This window comes from Pipistrellus hanaki (assembly GCF_964339955.1).
Source record: "Pipistrellus hanaki genome assembly, chromosome: 1".
In the NCBI taxonomy this organism is placed as follows: domain Eukaryota; kingdom Metazoa; phylum Chordata; class Mammalia; order Chiroptera; family Vespertilionidae; genus Pipistrellus; species Pipistrellus hanaki.
In genome coordinates, this window is record NC_140503.1 from 119,485,650 (window position 1) to 119,504,841 (window position 19,192).

General features: G+C 37.6%; 1 protein-coding gene across 2 annotated transcripts in view; it reads left to right on the forward strand.

The window, feature by feature from the left end:
- MRC1 (mannose receptor C-type 1) overlaps positions 1 to 19,192 on the forward strand; it is a 106,322-nt gene that overhangs the window by 45,083 nt on the left and 42,047 nt on the right. For both annotated transcript variants that reach the window (XM_084894453.1, XM_084894454.1), the window contains exons 7-12: positions 1,231 to 1,416; positions 5,083 to 5,240; positions 5,905 to 6,015; positions 13,378 to 13,493; positions 15,680 to 15,828; positions 18,208 to 18,407. In XM_084894453.1, the coding sequence (XP_084750579.1) occupies positions 1,231 to 1,416; positions 5,083 to 5,240; positions 5,905 to 6,015; positions 13,378 to 13,493; positions 15,680 to 15,828; positions 18,208 to 18,407 (920 nt within the window). The remainder of the gene's footprint in view (positions 1 to 1,230; positions 1,417 to 5,082; positions 5,241 to 5,904; positions 6,016 to 13,377; positions 13,494 to 15,679; positions 15,829 to 18,207; positions 18,408 to 19,192) is intronic.

The window sequence follows — 19,192 nt, forward strand, 5'->3', positions numbered from 1 at the left end:
TAATAGATTATAATATATTTTTGTAATCTATAATCAAAATTATGAAACTTGACCATAACCTATTAGCAGCAATAATTGGGATATTGGTCACTATTTTTGGTCTGATTAGATAGTAAATGTGTGGCATTTGTAATTTATAGTCACATTATCTCAAATGTTTTCTAACTCAGAAACAGTGAGAATGGGTAGCTTAATGTTAGCATTAATATTAATATTATTAGAAATGCTTTACATATATGGACACTTGGGCTCATGTGATGTGACTTGCCCATGATCACACACTTGTGGCAAATTCAGGTTTTGCCTGAAAGACTTCTTAATCAAACCCCTGTGATTTCCACAATATTACATGTCATCTTTTGGGAGCAAGTCAGTGGTAGTGGGCTGGTTCAGGGGCCCGGGTGGCCCGCGCAAACTGCTGAAGTCTCAGAAGCTCCTTGCTGGCCCCCTGCCTCCCGCCCCCGCTCTATTCCCGGTTTAAACACCTCTTTCTCATGCCCACCTAATAGTGCTTCTCCAAGCAATGCCTGGCTCCCTGGTGTTCATATAATAGAGATAAATCGAAATCTTGTAAGCAATGCATTGTATGTCAAACCATTTGTGCTTCCAGCATTCACATAACATGCTTAGTTCAGAGTAGTGGATGAAGAAACACAGATAAAATGAGACAGTCTATTGTATCTTTATGTGGCCTGTACTAAGTACAGGTTTTTTTTTTAATTTTTAATATTGATTTTAGGTAGGAAGGGAAGGTGGGGGGAGAGAGAGAGAGAGAGAGAGAGAGAGAGAGAGAGAGAGAGAGAGAGAGAAACATCGACTTGGAAGGGAAACCTTGATTGCTGCTCACACTCGCCCCTACAGGGAATCAAACCCGAAACCTGGCTATGTGCCCTGACTGGGAACCGAACCTGCACCTTTTGGTGTACGAGAGGATTCTCCAACCAATTGAGCCACACCGGCCAGGGGGTACAATTAAAAAAAGAAAAAGAGATTTCCCATGTAGCTTTATTTTAAATGAAAGATGCATTCACATATTTTTAGTCTTAAAGCAAAAACAATGCAGTTTTTTTTTTTTTTTTGTAAATGGCAAGAAGTAAAAAGTAATCTCACTTTTATTTGTCCATAGCTATGAACTGTTTTCTATATAGAATGGTAGAAAATGGCATTACAATAAAATAAGCCCCAACACCTTCTCTTTTAAATGGTTTCCAAATCCTTTTTTTCTTCTAGAAAGTGATGTGCCTACTAACTGCCCCCCTCAGTGGTGGCCGTACACAGGGAACTGCTACAAGATTCACAGAGAGGAGAAGAAGATGCAGAGAGATGCCTTGACTGCATGCAGGAAGGAAGGTGGCGATCTAGCAAGTATCCACACCATCGAGGAATTTGACTTCATTATCTCCCAGCTGGGTTACGGTAGGAACTTACATCAATAATTTGCTTGACTTGAGTCTTCCCCACTCTCTGCTCATGTCTAGAAAATTTAATCATGAATGTGAAATATATTAAGTTCAAACTAATACTTCAATGATCAATGTAATAAACTTAATAATATATATGAATCATACCTAAAATGTAAAAATTGTATATGTTTTTAAATAATTTTTATCACTAAGAGCTCATTGGATTTTTTCTTTTTCTTTTACTACGTAATCCCTTTATGGTTACTTTAAAAAATATTATTTTTCTATATATAATCTGGATTCAGAGCAGTCTACCTTACATTTCTCAACAGTATTTCATTTTTGTAGTTATTTGTGCATGTATGTATGTGTATATATATAGATACATATATCTCTATCTCTATCTATCTATCTATCTATCTATCTATCTATCTATCTATCTATCATCTATCTATATTTAAGGCCTATATTTTACCTCACAAGCCAGGTCTCTGAATGAAGCATCTCATACTTTGGACCTGTTTATGCTGCTGGATGTTGAGCAGTGCAAGAAATAGGATATTTTATTGGAAGTTGGCCTCAATCTTTTAAAGAAATTTATGTCTCCATTTTAGATACATCACTTAAGAAATGTATTAGAAAACATCATAACAAAAATATTGCAAAGTTTTCAAAAACTGAAAAAAGTTTGTTAAAAAAAGTGGGGAGAATGAGTTGGGGATTCAACCTTATCCTGAAGAGGGTGAGGAGGAACCTCATCATAATGAGCTTCCTCGCTGCTGGCTGATTCAATGATGACGGTTTTCTGCTTCCACTGAGGAGGCTTGTGAATGGCTGCAGCTGCTCCTTTCCAGGGAACAAAACAGGAGGAAATGGATGGTGGCGGTGGTGGGACTGCTTCCTGATGCTGCCTGACAATGGATAGGAGTGGGGGGAGGGAAGAGGAAAAGCAATTGACTAATAGAAAAGTAGTTTCAGAGGAAGATGTAAAAGACCCAAACCCTAGTACTCCGGGCACCTGTGCCAGACGCTATGCTTCCCCTGCTTCCCTCTGAGCTGACTGGGCCCTGGGCCCGCTGATGGCTGCAGCCTGTGAGAGACTTCCTGGTTGTCCTCTGTCTACCTCTTCTCTCTTTGCCTGGATGATAATGTAGTCAAAACTGATGTATCTGAGTAATATCATGACATATAAGTTATGATACTTATAATAAATAATAAGTTTACAAATGAATCAGTGGAAAACAGATTAGTTAAGATGCTGTAGGGGTAACATGCAAACTTTGCTCTACTTTATGTAGCATGATATAATAATGGGAGAACCTTATATGTTTATTCCTATAGTTTTTGGGAAGTTGGATAACAAAGTTTGCTTTTATTCAGCTTGAAAACTCATAAAGTTTTACTTAGGAAACCTCTTTTTATTATCCATAATGATTTCTTTAAAACAATGAAAATGATATTGATAAAAATAAAGAATGGGTACAAAATTGAATTGTTTCTAAATCAAAAGCCTACCCTGGCCAGTGGTTAGAGCATTGGCCCATGCACTGGAGGGTGAGGGTTCAATTCCTAGTCAAGGGCAAATACCTAGGTTTCCAGTTTGATCTCTGGCCTCAGTCAGGGCAAGTGAGGGAGGCAACCAACCAATGTGCCTCTCACACATAGCTCTCTCTCTCTCTCTCTCTCTCTCTCTCTCTCTCTCTCTCTCTCTCTCTCTTTCTCTCTCTCTCTTCCCTTATTTGTCACTTCCTTCCACTTTCTAAAAATCAATGGAAAAAAAATATCCTTGGGTGAGGATTAACAACAACAAAAGAATAAAAACCAAAGTCTAGGAAACCTTTTTTAGCTAGTTTAAATATCTTTTATGTGACTCATGGAAAGACAGTGGGTAAATTGGCACCTGCATATATAAATTATAACTATATCAACCAAGACAGCCTCCCTACTGATTTATAAGAATCAGCTTAACACGTTTACACTTACATCTTATATATTTTTGTAGGATCAAAATTATGCTTTGGAATTACCAAAGCTGTAGGGGGAGAACAGTTCAGTGAGAAAAAAATATTTGTAGAAAACTCTTTAATACTTTATTATAGTTGTGAGACTTGGGAGTTAGGTTTTCATTAGTATTTAACCTAAATCCTTAAGGTGTGGGTACATGAGGCCATTTTGAAGCCTATATTGGGCTGCTCAAAAAGATTATGATCTGCCAAATGAGGTGAAAGGAAAAGAGATCAGTCACTCTTTATGGTGCTGGAAACATCTGCTGGTCTTGGCGCTAGGCCAGTCAGGGACTTCTCCAAAGCAAAGTTGGGTGACAACTTTAGGAGGAAGAGATAAACCGTTTAGGGAAATTCCTATACAGTGTGGCATTTTTCTCATTTTCTATTACAAAATCATCTTTAAAATCCTTTGGCAGGTAATTTTATTTTACAGCTTAAAGTACATAAATCAGGCACTCAGGATGGAATTCACAGTAGTGCAATTGATAATGCATTCTGTATTCCTTCATTTGATTAAATTTGAAATTGTATCTGTTTTTAGCTATGAAATTCCAGGTCTTCAATGTTGTCCCATTTTAGTCAGGATATTTAGAATTATAACTACTGATTAAATCAATAATGAAAATTGTAGAATTTTAAAACAAAATGATCACCTTTTATATCTAGTCCTGGTTGTTTTTATTTTAACCTTTACTTGCTATTTGGGTTCTTCTTGTGTTTAATGGTGAAAATAATTCCAGACTCACTCATGTTTATAGACTAATAAATAAGTGCCAAATGTTGGGACACAGCCCAACTCCCCAGTCTATGCGTCTTTTCACTGTATAGATCATTTTCACATGACAACAATACAGTCAATAAAATAAAATGTTCTTGTTAATAGCACAATCAATAAAGTAAATGTGGTTTTTAATATTTATTATTTTGAAACACACATAGGTTTAATAGTAGTAAGTAGATTTAAATATAAATAAATGCCATATTTCCAACATGATAAGTAAGTTGTTATAATTTTTTTATAATAAAAAAATAGCTTCACAAGATAGAGGGTAATGACAGATGCATCTCAATTTCATTTTTGCAATTCTTAGGAGATACAATTTGCAGTAGCACAACAAAACAATACAGTCACATTCACTTTGTGAAGAGTACATTACAAAAATAGATAGAGACAAAGAAGCATCGAACAGACACTGTCAAACTACAGTGGGAAAGTAGGGTAGGGTTGTGGGGGTAAGAGATCAACTTAAGGACTTGTATGCATGCAGGTAAGCACAACCAACAGACACAAGACACTGGGTTCGGGGGGATGAGGGCAAGTGTGGAGGGGGGAGTGGTAGGAGAGACGGTGGGGGAGGTCAATGGGGGGAAAAATGGAGACATATGTACTATTTGTAATACCTTGAACAATAAAATTAAATTTAAAAAAAGATTCAAGAGAAACAAAACAAGAGTACGTTACACAATTAAAATTGACAGTCAGGTGTCACTCACTTCTCAGTCTACACCATGCAGATCAGATTAACACTCAAGAGGACGGTCCTTTATGTTAGTTAAGAATCAGCAGACTAGAAGTATTGTTGATAGCAGAGGGCCTTTCCTTCCGGATAACCTCCTGACCTTTGGGATGCAAACTTTGTGAAAATCACTTCTGTATTTTTCTTCTGGTTTAGAGCCAAATGATGAATTATGGATTGGCTTAAATGACCTCAAGATTCAAATGTATTTTGAATGGAGTGATGGGACCCCCGTGACATTTACCAAGTGGCTTCGCGGAGAACCAAGCCATGAAAACAATAGGCAGGAAGACTGTGTTGTGATGAAAGGCAAGGTGAGGCCACTTTAATAACTGATAGCTACCAAAAGCCACAGGAAACTTTCCCCACTTATTACTTATTGTTTCTGGTCTAGGTTAATTGACATAGATCAAGGTTGAACTGAAACTCAAATTCAATTCCTTAAATCTTTCTCAATTGTTTAGCAGTCAAATTTTCAAGAGGCCCAACAGAAACTTTCGAGTCAAGGTTGAAATCAACCAATAACTTTCATATATGGTACCTGTGCTGGGTTCTAAATGGTGAATTGGTTAATCAATTCAGAGCTTCGATTCTCCTTTCAACTGATTTCTCTGAGTAGCCATAGACCTATTCTGGGCTCCGCAGCCTTGAACCTGTGCTTGGAGAGTTTACATTAGTTTGTTTTTCTTCTTTGCTTATATGGAGGTGCCAAATATAAAAAGATCCCTCTAAACTGTGGGTTAGATATCTAAAATATAAACACGTTTGGGGGGCTGCCATCTCCCTTTACATCTTTGTAGCCAGAGTAAAATTCACCATTACTTGTAAAACGTCAGTTTACCTTTCCTTCGCATAGGTGCCATTTTCTTTTAATAACCTCAGACCTTTGTTTTTTCTTTCTGGAAGCACAATTATGAGAAAATAGCGTCACAGTCAAACAACCGGTAATCATGAAGTTTTCCTCTTTGCTTTCCACAGGATGGGTACTGGGCAGATCGGGCCTGCGAGCGGTCTCTGGGCTACATCTGTAAGATGAAATCACAAGCCCAAGGGTCAGGAGTAGTGGAAGTAGAACCAGGCTGCCGGAAAGTGAGTACCGATGTACCGATAACTTGATATCAGCACATATTACATGCCATACTTGGCTTTATTTTTGCCTGAGACAGTCAAGTGTCTCAACTGCTTAAAAATGTAATGGTTTCTTGTTAGTGTTTTGTATCACTGTTCTCTCTAAAGCTTTCTTGACAGTTAATATGGGGTGTGTGTGGTCAGTAGCAACTTTCAGAATGCCATGGGAATTGGAGGAAAGAGAACGGGGAATAAAACGACACGCCGAATGGAGCCTGGAGAGGGTAACAAGATTAAGGCAGGCCAGGGGACAAGTTATCATCGGGGTATTGGCATTCTAGGACCTATGGGTTGTCAAGGACATTTTCAGTAGAAAACCTTAAGTTGTAGAAAGCAAACAATCCTTAGTCACTTTTCCATTTATAACATTTCTGATGAGTTACTTCTCCTGAGGATTCCCCCCTGTAGAGGCAGGAGATCTAAACTCTAACTGCTAGTGGCCGGCAGTAACTGCTTTAAATTATTGAATAAAGCCATGCCCTCCTACTGTGTGTCAACCCGACCTGTATAACAGTTAGCAGTATCTCCCTGTGGTCTTGTTTTTCTTTGAGGTTACAGTAAATGATCTACGTAAAAGTGAAAAGAACCTACAGAAAACCAGGGCGTATGGTTATCATTTTCCTGGTTGCTGAGTGGCCCATTTTCTGCTCTTTTCCTTTATCACTTCTCTTGGATAAAAATAAAGCAGAAATGAATTTTCTTTCCAAGAGTATCATGTTGTGATCAAATCATCTTATACCAAACACCAACTGGCTGAGAATTCATGAATCATAATTTAGTACTGTACAAATAAACCATGAAGCAACATGGAGCAGAAAATCACAGTCTTTTAGAAGTATAAAGGCTCTTAATGGTGACAAAAATTCCCCCTTTTAATTTTTTGCATTCTGGAACTTTCAGTTCAGAGAAGTGATAACTTCCTTAGAGTTCCACCAAGGCAAGACTAACTTCCAGTCTCCTGTCACCAGCACACTGCACTTTCACTACTGGCTTCATTCCCAGTACACTTATATAGTATTTGTCTACTCACATGTGTATGTATATTATAATTTTCTATAAATAAATAATCCTTAAATTTTATTACTTCTATGTGATCAAAGTTATAAATACAGTTATTAATTCTTAAAATTTTTAAAAATTTTATTTATTGATTTTTAGAGAGAGGAAGCAGAGAAAGAAACATTGATTTGCTATCCCACTTATTTATGCATTCATTAGTTGTTTCCTGTATGTGTCCTGACTGGAGATTAAATCCACAACCTTGTGGTATCTAGATGATGCTCTAACTAACTGAGCTACCTGGCCAGGGCAATTAATTCTTATAGCCATCTTACCTAATAAAAGAGAAACATGCAAATTAACCATCACTCCATTATACCCACAGCCAATCAGAGTGAGTATGCAAATTAACCCAACAAAGATGGAGGTTAATTTGCATATGCAGGTGCAGAGTGGTGTGAAGCCTGCTATGAGGGGCAGGAAGGCAGTGGAGGTAGCTACTGGAGTGGTGCTCCAGGCAGAAGCGAGGACATGCCGGCTCCCAGGTGGCCGGGGAGCGGGACTTGCTGGCTCCCAGTAGGAGTGGGGACATGCTGGCTCCTGGGCAGTTGGGGAGCAAGGACATGTCAGCTCCTGGTAGGAGTGAGGGCTTGCTGGCTCCAAGTGGCCTGGGAGTAGAGATTTGCTGGCTCCCGGGAGGCAGGGGTGGGGAGCGGGGACTTGCTGGCTCCTGGATGGCTGGGAGTGAAGCCAGGGGCCTATTATTGCACGAATATCGTGAAACGGGTTTCTAGTCTTTATATATAAAAGCCTAATATGCGAATTGTCCCTCTGACCATTCAGCCATTTGACCAGTTGTTATGATGTATACTGACCATCAGAGGACAGATGCTCTGACTGGTAGGTTAGCTTGCTGCTGGGGTCTGCCCGATCGGGACTGAGTGAGACAGGCGAGACACACCCTGGAGCCCTCCTGAAGTCCCTCCCTGGCCCTAATCATGCACTGGTGGGGTCCCTCAGCCTGGCATGTGCCCTCTCATAATCTGGGACCACTCAGGGGATGTCAGAAAGCCGGTTTCAGCCTGATCCCCACAGGCCAGGCAGAGGGACCCATCAGTGCATGAATTCATGCATCAGGCCTCTAGTAATCTGATAAAATCCAATTTAATCATTAGGATGAGAATAGAAAAATATTTTAGTAAGAAGCAACTGTTTGTGAGTGCAGTTATTATGCTCTCATTGACTATAAAGGACACATGTTATATTCCTAATTAGATAGAAGAGGAAACTGAAGTTCAGAAATATTAAATAATTTGGCCAGTTTAAAAACACCCGTTCTAAGCAGTGATTTCCTCCAAGGTCTAAGAAGCCTAGGAAAAAAAAAAGTCCACTAGAAAAAAAGGAATAAAGATAGTTTTTTGTGTCTGGGTGGGCCTGGGCACTGGGTAGTGGTGTAGGGATCTTTTTAAGAATTCTAAATCATGGGCCTGCTGTCATACTGATCTGGGATTCAGTTTTAAATTCATTGCCTACCTGTATGGAAACCTTGAGCTAAGAAAGTAACATAAAGTGGTCCTGAGTTACTAATTTCCTAGGATGTCTGGCAGATACAAATGTGAATTCTCTTTATACCAAGCTGACCAAGAATCCCACAGATGAGTTTGAAATTAAAAAATATAAAATACTAGAGGCCCGATGCATGGAATTTGTGCAAGGGGCTCGGCCCCCGCAGCCCCCGCTGCCTTGGTCAGCACTCGCAGCTTCATCCGGAAGATTGTCCAGATGGTTGTTCTGCTGTTCAGTCTAATTAGCATATTAGGTCTTATTATATAGGATACCATCAGGAGCTTTAGATGATGGAATTAATGGCTACAATATTAAAATGAATGTATTTTAAAATGCTTACAGAAGTAAAAGAAATAATTGAAACTATGGAACAGCCACCATGTTTTGTTATGTAGTGTTTTATTGTGATTCAATTATAAATATTTTTTATTTCCATTAAGATTTCTTTCACCCAGGAATGATTTAGAAGTGTTGTGTGTGTGTGTGTGTGTGTGTGTGCGCGTGCGTGCGCGCCCGCCCATGCATGCACTTGTGTGCACTCATGTGTGCATATGGGTATGTATGTTAATAGTGATGGGGGTTTTGTAGTACCGGTACTTTGTTTTCTAGTTTCTAAATAATTGGGAGGTATTATTGATTTTAATTTCCCTGCATTGTGAGCATATAAAGGTGTTGTTTCTGTTACCCTGTTTCCCTGAAAATAAGACAGTGTCTTATATTAATTTTTTCTCCCAAAGTTGCGCTAGGTCTTATTTTCAGGAGATGTCTTATCTTTCCATGTGTTAGGTCTTATTTTTGGAGGATGTCTTATTTTCGGGGAAACACGGTATTTGTTGAGATTTTTAATGATCTTATTCATAGTTGGTTTTTGTAAATATTCCATTTGAGCTTGAACAGAATGATATATGTTGACTAGATAAAATTTAGCACTTATGTTATCCAGATATTCTATATTCCTAATATTTTGTGTTTGACAAAATATTCTGTAGTTCTGTCAATTTTTGCTTTATATACTTTAATCTGTGTTATACCTTCCTGATGAATCAGTTCTTTATGTAATTATTTTATTCATAATAATGATTTTTTGAATCATAAAGTTAATTTAAATGATACTAATGTTGTTACAGAAAATATCTTTTGCTTGATATTTCCCTAGAACCTCTTTTTCCAACTAATTTCTTTTAATCATTCTATTTTAGGGACTGTTCTTATAAACATATATCTATATTTTAATTTTTAATCTAATTTAAGGTACTCTGCTTTTAATACGTTAAGCGCCATGTCAGTCACGGGTGACTGAAATGGAAAAGAAGATGAAACAGGCTTGGCACTTAACGTGTTAACTGACAAAGAGTTTAAATTTGTTTTACATACTGTTATATTCTTACTAGAGGCCCGATGCACAAAATTCATGCAAGGGGCTCAGCCCTCACAGCCCAGGCTGCCTCGGTTAGCCCTCGCAGCCTTGGCTGGTCCTCACAGCCCCTCATAGCCTCAGCTTTGTCTGGAAGGTTGTCTGGACAGTCATTCTGCTGTTTGGTCTAATTAGCATATTAGCTCTTTATTATATAGAATTAGAGGCCAGTGCACAAAAATAAATAAATAAATTAATTAAATTAAAAAAAAAAAAAATTGTGCACAGTGTGGGGGGTCCCTCAACCTAGCCTTCACCCTCTCCAATCTGGGACCCCTCAGGGGACTCCGGTTTAGGCCTGAGCAGGGATTGGACCTAAACTGGCAATTGGACATTCTTCTTGCAATCTGGGACTGCTGGCTCCTAACCACTCACCTGCCTGCCTGATGCCCCTAACTGCTCCCCTGCTGGCCTGATACCCCATAACCACCTCTGCCTCAGCCCCTGACACTGTGGCTTTGTCTGGAAGGACTTCTGGAGGGATGTCTGAAAGATGTCCTTTCTAATTAGCATATTACCCTTTTATTAGTATACATTAGTTTCTACTGTCTTATTTTGCATTTCATTTTGTTGACAATTCAGTTTTATTTTCTTTCATCTCCTTCCCTGCACCCCATTGGTTCTATTGAATATCTTTATTCCATTTTTCTCTCCTACACATTTGGGAATTATACATGCTACTTTTGTTTTTTAAATGGTTAACCTTATGCTTTTCACATGCATTCCTGACCTGAAGTTAAAATTATTAAGTATCTCTCTCTTCTTTCTGAACAAAATGAAGATTATTATTCTACTTAAGCATTAATTTTTTTAATTTTGAAAAATTTTAGACTCACAAGAAATTGAACAAAAAGAACCCAGAATTCCCCTCTAATAAACATTCAGTTTCTTCCAATAATCACTTCTTATCAAACTAGTGTACACTATCACAACCAGGTAATTGACATGAATACAATACTATTAACTAAACTACACATCTTATATTCCATTATTTAACTTTCCACAGCCAATTAGCCATCTTTGTTATTTGTACATTAGACCTGGATTTATGAAGACATTTATTGATATCTTTGTTCAGTATACTTTTAGCCCACTCATTCCTCTTGATTTAAAATTCCTTCTTGTCAAAATAAACCTTTCAGGAGTTTTTTCACTGGTAATCTGGGAGAGGAAAATTTTCTATCTTGTTTGAAAATGTCTTGAATTTATCATCTCCTTGCACAATAATTTAGACAGGTCATTCTAGAGTTCTAGATTGACAGCTGTTTTCTGATATTACTTTATATATTGTTTTATTTTCTCCTTGCCTTTATTTTTGCCATTGGAATTCCTATTATTAGACTAATCTTTCCTTTTCAAAAAGTGGGTCATCTGAATTTTCTTTCTGGTTGATTTTAAGATTTTATCGTTTTTGTCATTCTTCAGGCTTAGTGCAATGTGTCGAGATTTGGATTGATTTTATTGGGTCTGTTTGCCTCTTCATTTTGAGGACTTGTACCTATCTTTCAATTCTTAAAAATTATCAGTCATTAATTTTATTCAGTGCTTCTGACATTTATTTTAGTTTGATGTTCTTGTTCTATTTTCATCAATATAATTTCTAACCTCTTTTCATTCCTCTGCTACATTTATCCAATTTGTTAATCTTTCTGAAACCCTATTTTTGATGTTTAATCTGGTCAATAAGATTTTTTTTTTTTTTGAGGAGTATTTTATTTGAATGTTGTTTATAGAGAATGGACATGGTCAACTATAATTCCCTAGTTGCCTTGTACAACATAAGGCAGATATTTGAATATGTCCCACTTGAAATGCACTATGATTTTGTTAATCTCTGTTTTTCTTAGTAATCAGTTTGAAAACCATCTGAAAAAATGGGCTATTTTTATTCAATTTTAATTTCTAAAATTTGGTTTGTTTTCAATTTTGAAGTTTCACTTGCTATCTTTATATTTTTATTTTCTTGCTATCCTATATTTTTTGTGTGTTTTCAAATTCTCTTGTTCATTGTTCATGGAATTTTGATCTTCCATTATTGATTTTATTTATTCTTTTGTCACTTACATAATCTCAAAAAATTATTTTTATATTTTTCCAGGTGTTTTATTATATTGAATTATTAATTCTCCCTCGAAAAAAGACATTTTCTCACATGATTTGTAACTTTTTATTTTGAAAAAGTCCACTCTAACCTTCAAATCGCATAGTCTCACATGACCTAGATGTAAAAATATTTTTGTATTTACTTTGCCACACATTGAATTTACTTCTCTGAGTACCTAGGACAGTGGTTGGCAAATTCATTAGTCAACAGAGCCAAATATCAACAGTACAACGATTAAAATTTCTTTTGAGAGCCAATTTTTTAAGCTTAAACTATATAGGTAGATACATTGTTATTAACTTAATTAGGGTATTCCTAAGCTGGCCTTTGCTGTAAACTCAAGGGACCAAAGAGCTGCATGCATGTGGCTCTCGAGCCACAGTTTGCTGACCACTGACCTAGGAGATTATCTTTTTGTAGACCAAGTTTTACTTTTTTCTTGTCTGTGGGTTCTCAGACAGTGTGAAGTGTGTAAAGTTGGGACCAGCACCCATCTGTGGCACAGACTTTATGTTCATTTTCAAACAGAAGAATTTTTTTCTCCTGCGTCTAGAACCCCAGGCATATGACAAGAATTTCCGTTATTTCCTTGTCTTGTGGGCAGAGAATTTTGCTCTCCTTTGCAGAGGGGTTACCTTTAATGGATATCATCTGTATGCAAGGACTTCAGTTCCATCTCCCAGGTCAGGTGGGCTGCTGGGCAATGTCCTAATCTGTGTGGACATTAAAACCCCAGACCCTGGGCTCTGGTACTTAACCAGGTGTGATGCGCTCTGGACAGCCCTCAGTCACAGCTGGTGCGCTTTCCCTTCCAACTTTGAGGTTTCTACTGCTTTTTGGTGCCTGTGACCAGATGATATAGCTTTACACTCACCACCTACTGTTGACCTCAAAAGGCAACAAGGCTTGTTATTTTGCATATTATTCCCTGCGGTTATCTATTCTGAAACTAAAATGGTAGCCATTCTGTTCAGTTGCTTTGGTAAACATTTCATGAGTCATTTTGTTGGAGGGTGCCTCAGAAGGAGAGAGAATGACTGTTCCTCCCACTTCGTATCATAATTTGTCATATGAGGAATAACACACTACTGATTTCTTTATTCATATAAGTGCTTCTCACTGCATCTCAAATTATTCAAATTTGTATTCTTTTAGTTCTATTATTTATATCATGACAGAGGGATTATTAAAATAATATTATCCAATAAATATGTGATAATCTGTTTGATATCATTAATAGGGCTGGAAAAGACATGGCTTCTACTGCTATATGATTGGACACACACTTTCAACATTTTCAGAAGCAAACCAAACCTGTGTGAAAGAGAATGCTTACCTAACAACTGTTGAAGACAGGTATGGAATAATTTTAATTTTATTTTACAATGTCAAATAATGAAAAGTTTTCAGAAATCCCAGGTCTCAATGTGCTCTAAATTTCTAAGTAAACTACATGGAATCATGACGTGTGGTTTGTAAAAGCAGAAGATTAAAAATAATATTCTTATTTGAATTCTTTTTAAAAATACATTTTTAATAATTTCAGAAAGGAAGGGAGAGTGAGAGAGAGAGATAGAAACATCAATGATGAAAGAGAATCATTGATTGGCTGTCTCTTGTACGCCCCACACTGGGGATCAAGCCTGCAACCTGGGCATGTGCCCTGATCGGGAATTGAACCATGACCTCCTGGTTCATAGGTTGATGCTCAATCACTGAGCCATGCCACTTGGGCCTTATTTGAATTCTTCATTGCAAACATTATAAAATATTTTGGTACTTTTAGTACTATAAGGCAATATTCTAAACTGTTTATTAGTACCCTAATAAATGTAATTTAGATATAACTTTTTCAGATATATAAAAGTACAAAAATCCCACTTTCTATCTTTACTATATTTCCCACCAAAAAAGAGGGCAGAGAGGTTTACTGAATATTTCATTCATTTTTCCCAGTCTTCCATGTTCTTCTTTTCTTTGCTAGGTTTACTAGACTTATAGGCCAAGGAAATTATAGGGATATATAGGATTTTATATAACTTCTGACCTCTAGAGTCCCATCCATTTTAAGATTTTAGTGTTTAGTCAATTTTCCCCTACTCTTTGCAAAGCACTGGAATAAGTCTAGGAGAAACTTAGAAGAAAATTTAAAATGTCCATGTCATTTGCAGTAAAAAAAGGTAAAATATTGAGTTTTCGTTCAATAAGTTATATTTAGTGGCCTCTCAAGGCAGACTCAATAAAATGTAGAGGATGCCATTGATATAAAAATCCTTTGCTACAAATGAAAGATGTGATAGAATTTGGGTGGTCTTTGTAAAAGAACTTGTATTTCAACCCACATCCTTCTTTCATGTACAGTTAAATGTCTAATACAGTGTAGCACCGTGATATAATGCTAACATTTGAAAATCAGAACACAGATACCCTTATGATAAGGAGATGAGCTGCATATCTTTAAGTCAGGTGGGGACATGTTCTGATCTACACTGTCATTGATCCTTTGGCCTATTGCAGCTCAAAGATTTTAAAAATTGACCCTATATTTTATGTTTTAGGACAGGTGCATTTTTCTTTGTGTTTTCTATAATATTTAAATCCAGGGAGGTCACTTCCTCTGTGGTTAGACTTGATTTTTAGAAAAATTGACTTTGGAACTTTAATTTTTGGAGGGGTGCTTGTTCAGCTTAGGGAATGGAATTATTCAGTCTGGGCAAGCAACTGTTCTGTTACTGTAGCTTTCTTTACATTTCCCTCTGTTCTCTCTGGAGTCAGCCACACCTCTCAGCGTTCCTGGAAACTTTGGGCACCACTTTTCTGATGTCCCCAAAAGAGCTTTTTGCATACATTGCTTCCTCATTGTCTAGTGCTTATCCATTAAGACAAACTTTGATACCTGTACTAACCAAATTCTATTATGCCAGGCACACAGCTGAGACGCAGAGGGAGAGAAAAGGTTGGAATTTGTGATTCTGTTCCCAGTTCTTCCTAGAGAGTGAATCTCTGCTTCTCTGTATTTCTTGATAATTTTCTGTTTCTGAGAGTAGATAATGAGGATGCAATTCAGGGGGAAAGCCACACAGATTTTTCCATTTGTGTCATCCTTGATTACATTATGACCTCTCAACTTACTAACTCAGAAATTGTGCAGAACATTTGAAATATTTGAAAAGTGGACTGATTTTTAAACAGTGTACTTTAAAATAATATAGTTTTCTCCTTTACATGTTCAGAATTCTCTAACCTTTTGAGAAGGGCAGAGGGACTGATGAGGAATAGAGAGACATGTTTGAATATATTTAAATTATTTTATTCATCCAGCTGTTTAGTATTTTTCCTTCATAGGATCAAATTTTCTTAGTAAATTTTGTATAATATAAATGACACATAAATATAAGAAAATACGTTTGAGTTACCAACCAAATCATAGCTCAAACATAGAAATGAGATATGTTTCATGTTGATAATTAGAAAGTTCACATGAATATTTATAAAATTTAGTTTAACTGTTTAAACATTTATTTATTATTGTTGCTTTTTAGATATGAGCAAGCCTTCCTCACTAGTTGGGTGGGATTGAGGCCTGAGAAATACTTTTGGACAGGCCTTTCTGATGTCCAGAACAGAGGGACCTTCCGGTGGACCATCGAGGAGGAGGTTCAGTACACTCACTGGAACTTCGAAATGCCAGGTATGTGCACACGCCCATCGTGCAAAATCTACTTCCTTTCGTACCTGTCCAAATGGACTATGTGAATTGATTGTGCTTTCAGTATTTGCTATTTTTTAATCCTATGTCCTACTTTTCTTTAATCCTTATCCAATGGAAGACATTTTTCCGTTGATTTTCATACAATTTGGAAGGGAGGTAGGAGGGGGGAGAGATAGTGAGAAAAATTCCCATTTTTTGGTTGCCTCCTGCATGCACCCTGACCAGGGGGTGGGGAGTGAAACTGCAGTGGTGGTACCCGCCCTTGACTGGGAATTGAACCCCCAACCCTTAGGTCCGTGGGCCGACACTCTAACCACTGAGCAACTGGCTAGGGCTTTTATTTATTTATTTTTTAAAGTTCCCATTAGTTTGCAATGGTCTAATACCATGGTTGGCAAACCGCGGCTCGCGAGACACATGCGGCTCTTTGGCTCTTCCACAAAATACCACGGGCTGGGCGAGTCTATTTTAAAGAAGTGGCATTAGAAAAAGTTTAAGTTTAAAAAATGTGGCTCACAAAAGAAATTTCAATCGTTATACTATTGATATTTGGCTCTGTTGACTAATAAGTTTGCCGACCACTGGTCTAAGAAAACAAGAAAAACTGCTAGGTTATCGGGTACTGCTCTTATTTGAAAAATATTTATGAAACCCTAAATGGTCACAAATGTTCCAAATGGTTAACATTTCTGAAGGCTTACAAGTATACTAAAGGGCCACAAATCAGCTTCGTGCAACTATGAACAGCGATATTAGTGTGCTTGAGGTGGCGGAGCACGAGGTAGTGCTTACGTGGGACTCATTTCTGTGCCTTGCATGCGCTGCCCTGCTTAGTCCTTTATATGCATTGGATTTCATTTTATCTTTATAAGAAACATCCAAGGTAAGTTTAAGTATCTTCATTTTAAAGATGTGGAAACAGGGACTCAGAAAATTTATGTGACTAGAAAGCTTCCGACCATGAGTTTAGACTAATCTGTGCAATTTCCAAATCTGTGCTGTGTGCACCAACACCACTTGCCTCCCCGTAGTGCTGATTTGCTTCCCTAGTAGGTAGTTTCGGAAATGGCCTCTGACAGATTCTGTGCCTTCTTTATACACTGATATCACAGTTTATGACCTTAGTGTGACAGCTCCAGGAAATTCAACATCCTTTATGGCTAATGTTTCACTGTACCCAGGGAAAGAGCTAAAGAAGGAATAGTAGCTCAAATGTATGAATTTACTACTTAGTCAAACAAGTCCTAATCTTTAGGAGTTCATTTCATTTGTATTCTCAGCCCTTAATGAGGTAAATAGGTCATTATTTTGGATAGAGTGATTCTTTAAAAATTATTGCATGTTCTGAAAAATGGTAAGATTTCAGTTCATCTTTAAATAACTGGGCAATATATTAAGAGCTGAGCACATACCTTAAAAATATTGGTAGGAGTGGTAATTATTACTCTAAGACAAACTTCTAATGTTTCAGGTGGAGTTCATTCAACCATAGGATTTGGAGAAATTAATCCTGGGATGTTCTTAGAGAACAAAAATGGATTAAACTGGAACTATAGGGAGTCAGAAATCTTAATGAAGATATTTTGAAAAAGATGTACCTCCCCAGAACTTTGAGAGTTACTCTAAACACTAATGCCCTTTAAAGGAATAGTGATAAAAGATTACCTCATCTAAGCAGAAGGAATCCTAATGTTTTCAAAGCTCTGTCTTAATTAATTACTATGGGAAATTATCACAACTGTCAACCAGAATTATAATCTATTAAGTTTGACATAGTCCTCAGTTTATTTTACGTACTTTTTTTTTTTTTAAACCATGAAAAATTTCATTAAACTCTGTAAGGTAGGTAGTGATATTTGCATTTTAATATGAGGCAATAAATTCAGGGTGATTGAGTAACTAAACTTAACTTAAAGTCTATCAGATGTTTCAAGTCCATAACAAACTTCTGTTCTGGAAAATCTACATGAACCCTAGAGGAAAAAAGAGACCTGAAAAAATTTGTTTTAAAAAAAGAAATGTTGAACTACTATTTTTGCCATGGCAGTAAATCTTATTATGCAAAAATTATTGTATCATTAAATGTCTATAAGGTGGCATCCTGCCAGATGTTAGAAATACAAAATGCTATCAAAGTCGTGACCTTTGAGATCATAATTCAGTTGGGGTCACAAAGGAAAGGTAAATAACGATTCCAAAGAGCACACATACATTGCCAAATGCCACGGATATCTCCTCTTCATTTCCTCCGCACACGGAGGTGTGACCACACAGTTTGAGTCGGGTTTGCATTGTCTCTTGCGAGCATGGCTGGCCCACAGCAGCACCTGCTAAGCGGAGTCTGTGTGTTTAACGCAGGGAGAAAAGCTGGGTGCGTTGCCATGAAAACTGGGATCGCAGGGGGCCTGTGGGATGTTTTGAGTTGCGAAGAAAAGTCAAAGTTTGTGTGCAAGCACTGGGCAGAGGGAGTAACTCGTCCACCGGAGCCCACAACAACACCTGAACCCAAATGTCCAGAGAATTGGGGCACCGCCAGCAAAACAAGCTTGTGTTTCAAGGTAAGTTGCAATTGCAAAACTAATGAAGAATTTGGGATATCCCTCAGCCTAAAGAATCAGCTAAGATTTAAAACAAAACAAAACCCAATACTGCCATGTTCAGGCTTCACCTGTAGCAATTCTGACGTGTTTGTTCTGGAAGCGATGCTTGGCATGGTTTATTTGTAAAGAACTTTCCTTGGATGAATGCTAATGACCAGAGTTGCACTTAGACCCACAAAGTAACCTACAGCACCACGCAGATCACAGCAGCTGCCTCCCCTCTCTCCCAGGCTCTCCGGCCCTCGTCTAACCTAGCGTTTCTTTTCATCTTAATGAATGTTTTTTGCTCCCCCTCATTCATTCCCATTGCCTCTCACTTTTTGCCCTGTTCTTGCAGACCAAGCTTCAGTTAACTGAATTGATAAATGAATGTGTAATAATGCCTCAGGGGTATCCTAGAGGTAATGCTGCATTATACTGATTTAATCCCTGGTGATAATGCCTGTGGGAGATGGGAGCAGGTCTGGGTAGGAGTACATGGGTGCTTCATGTCCTTTAAATGGCAATTTGATATTCTGCAATTGTTTTATACACTCCTGGGCTGGATCGTCTATTTTCTCCTTACACAAGCAAGTTCATCCAAACAAATGAACAAAGAAAAACCCCAGTGAACTTACTTGGGGCTTTCCCCCTTCTCTTTCTTGTAAATTCTATACTTTCTAGAGAAGGTTAGGATTAACTAAATGAGAGATTTACTTCTCGACTGCTTAGTACTGTTCAAAGTTACACTCTCTGTTATTCAG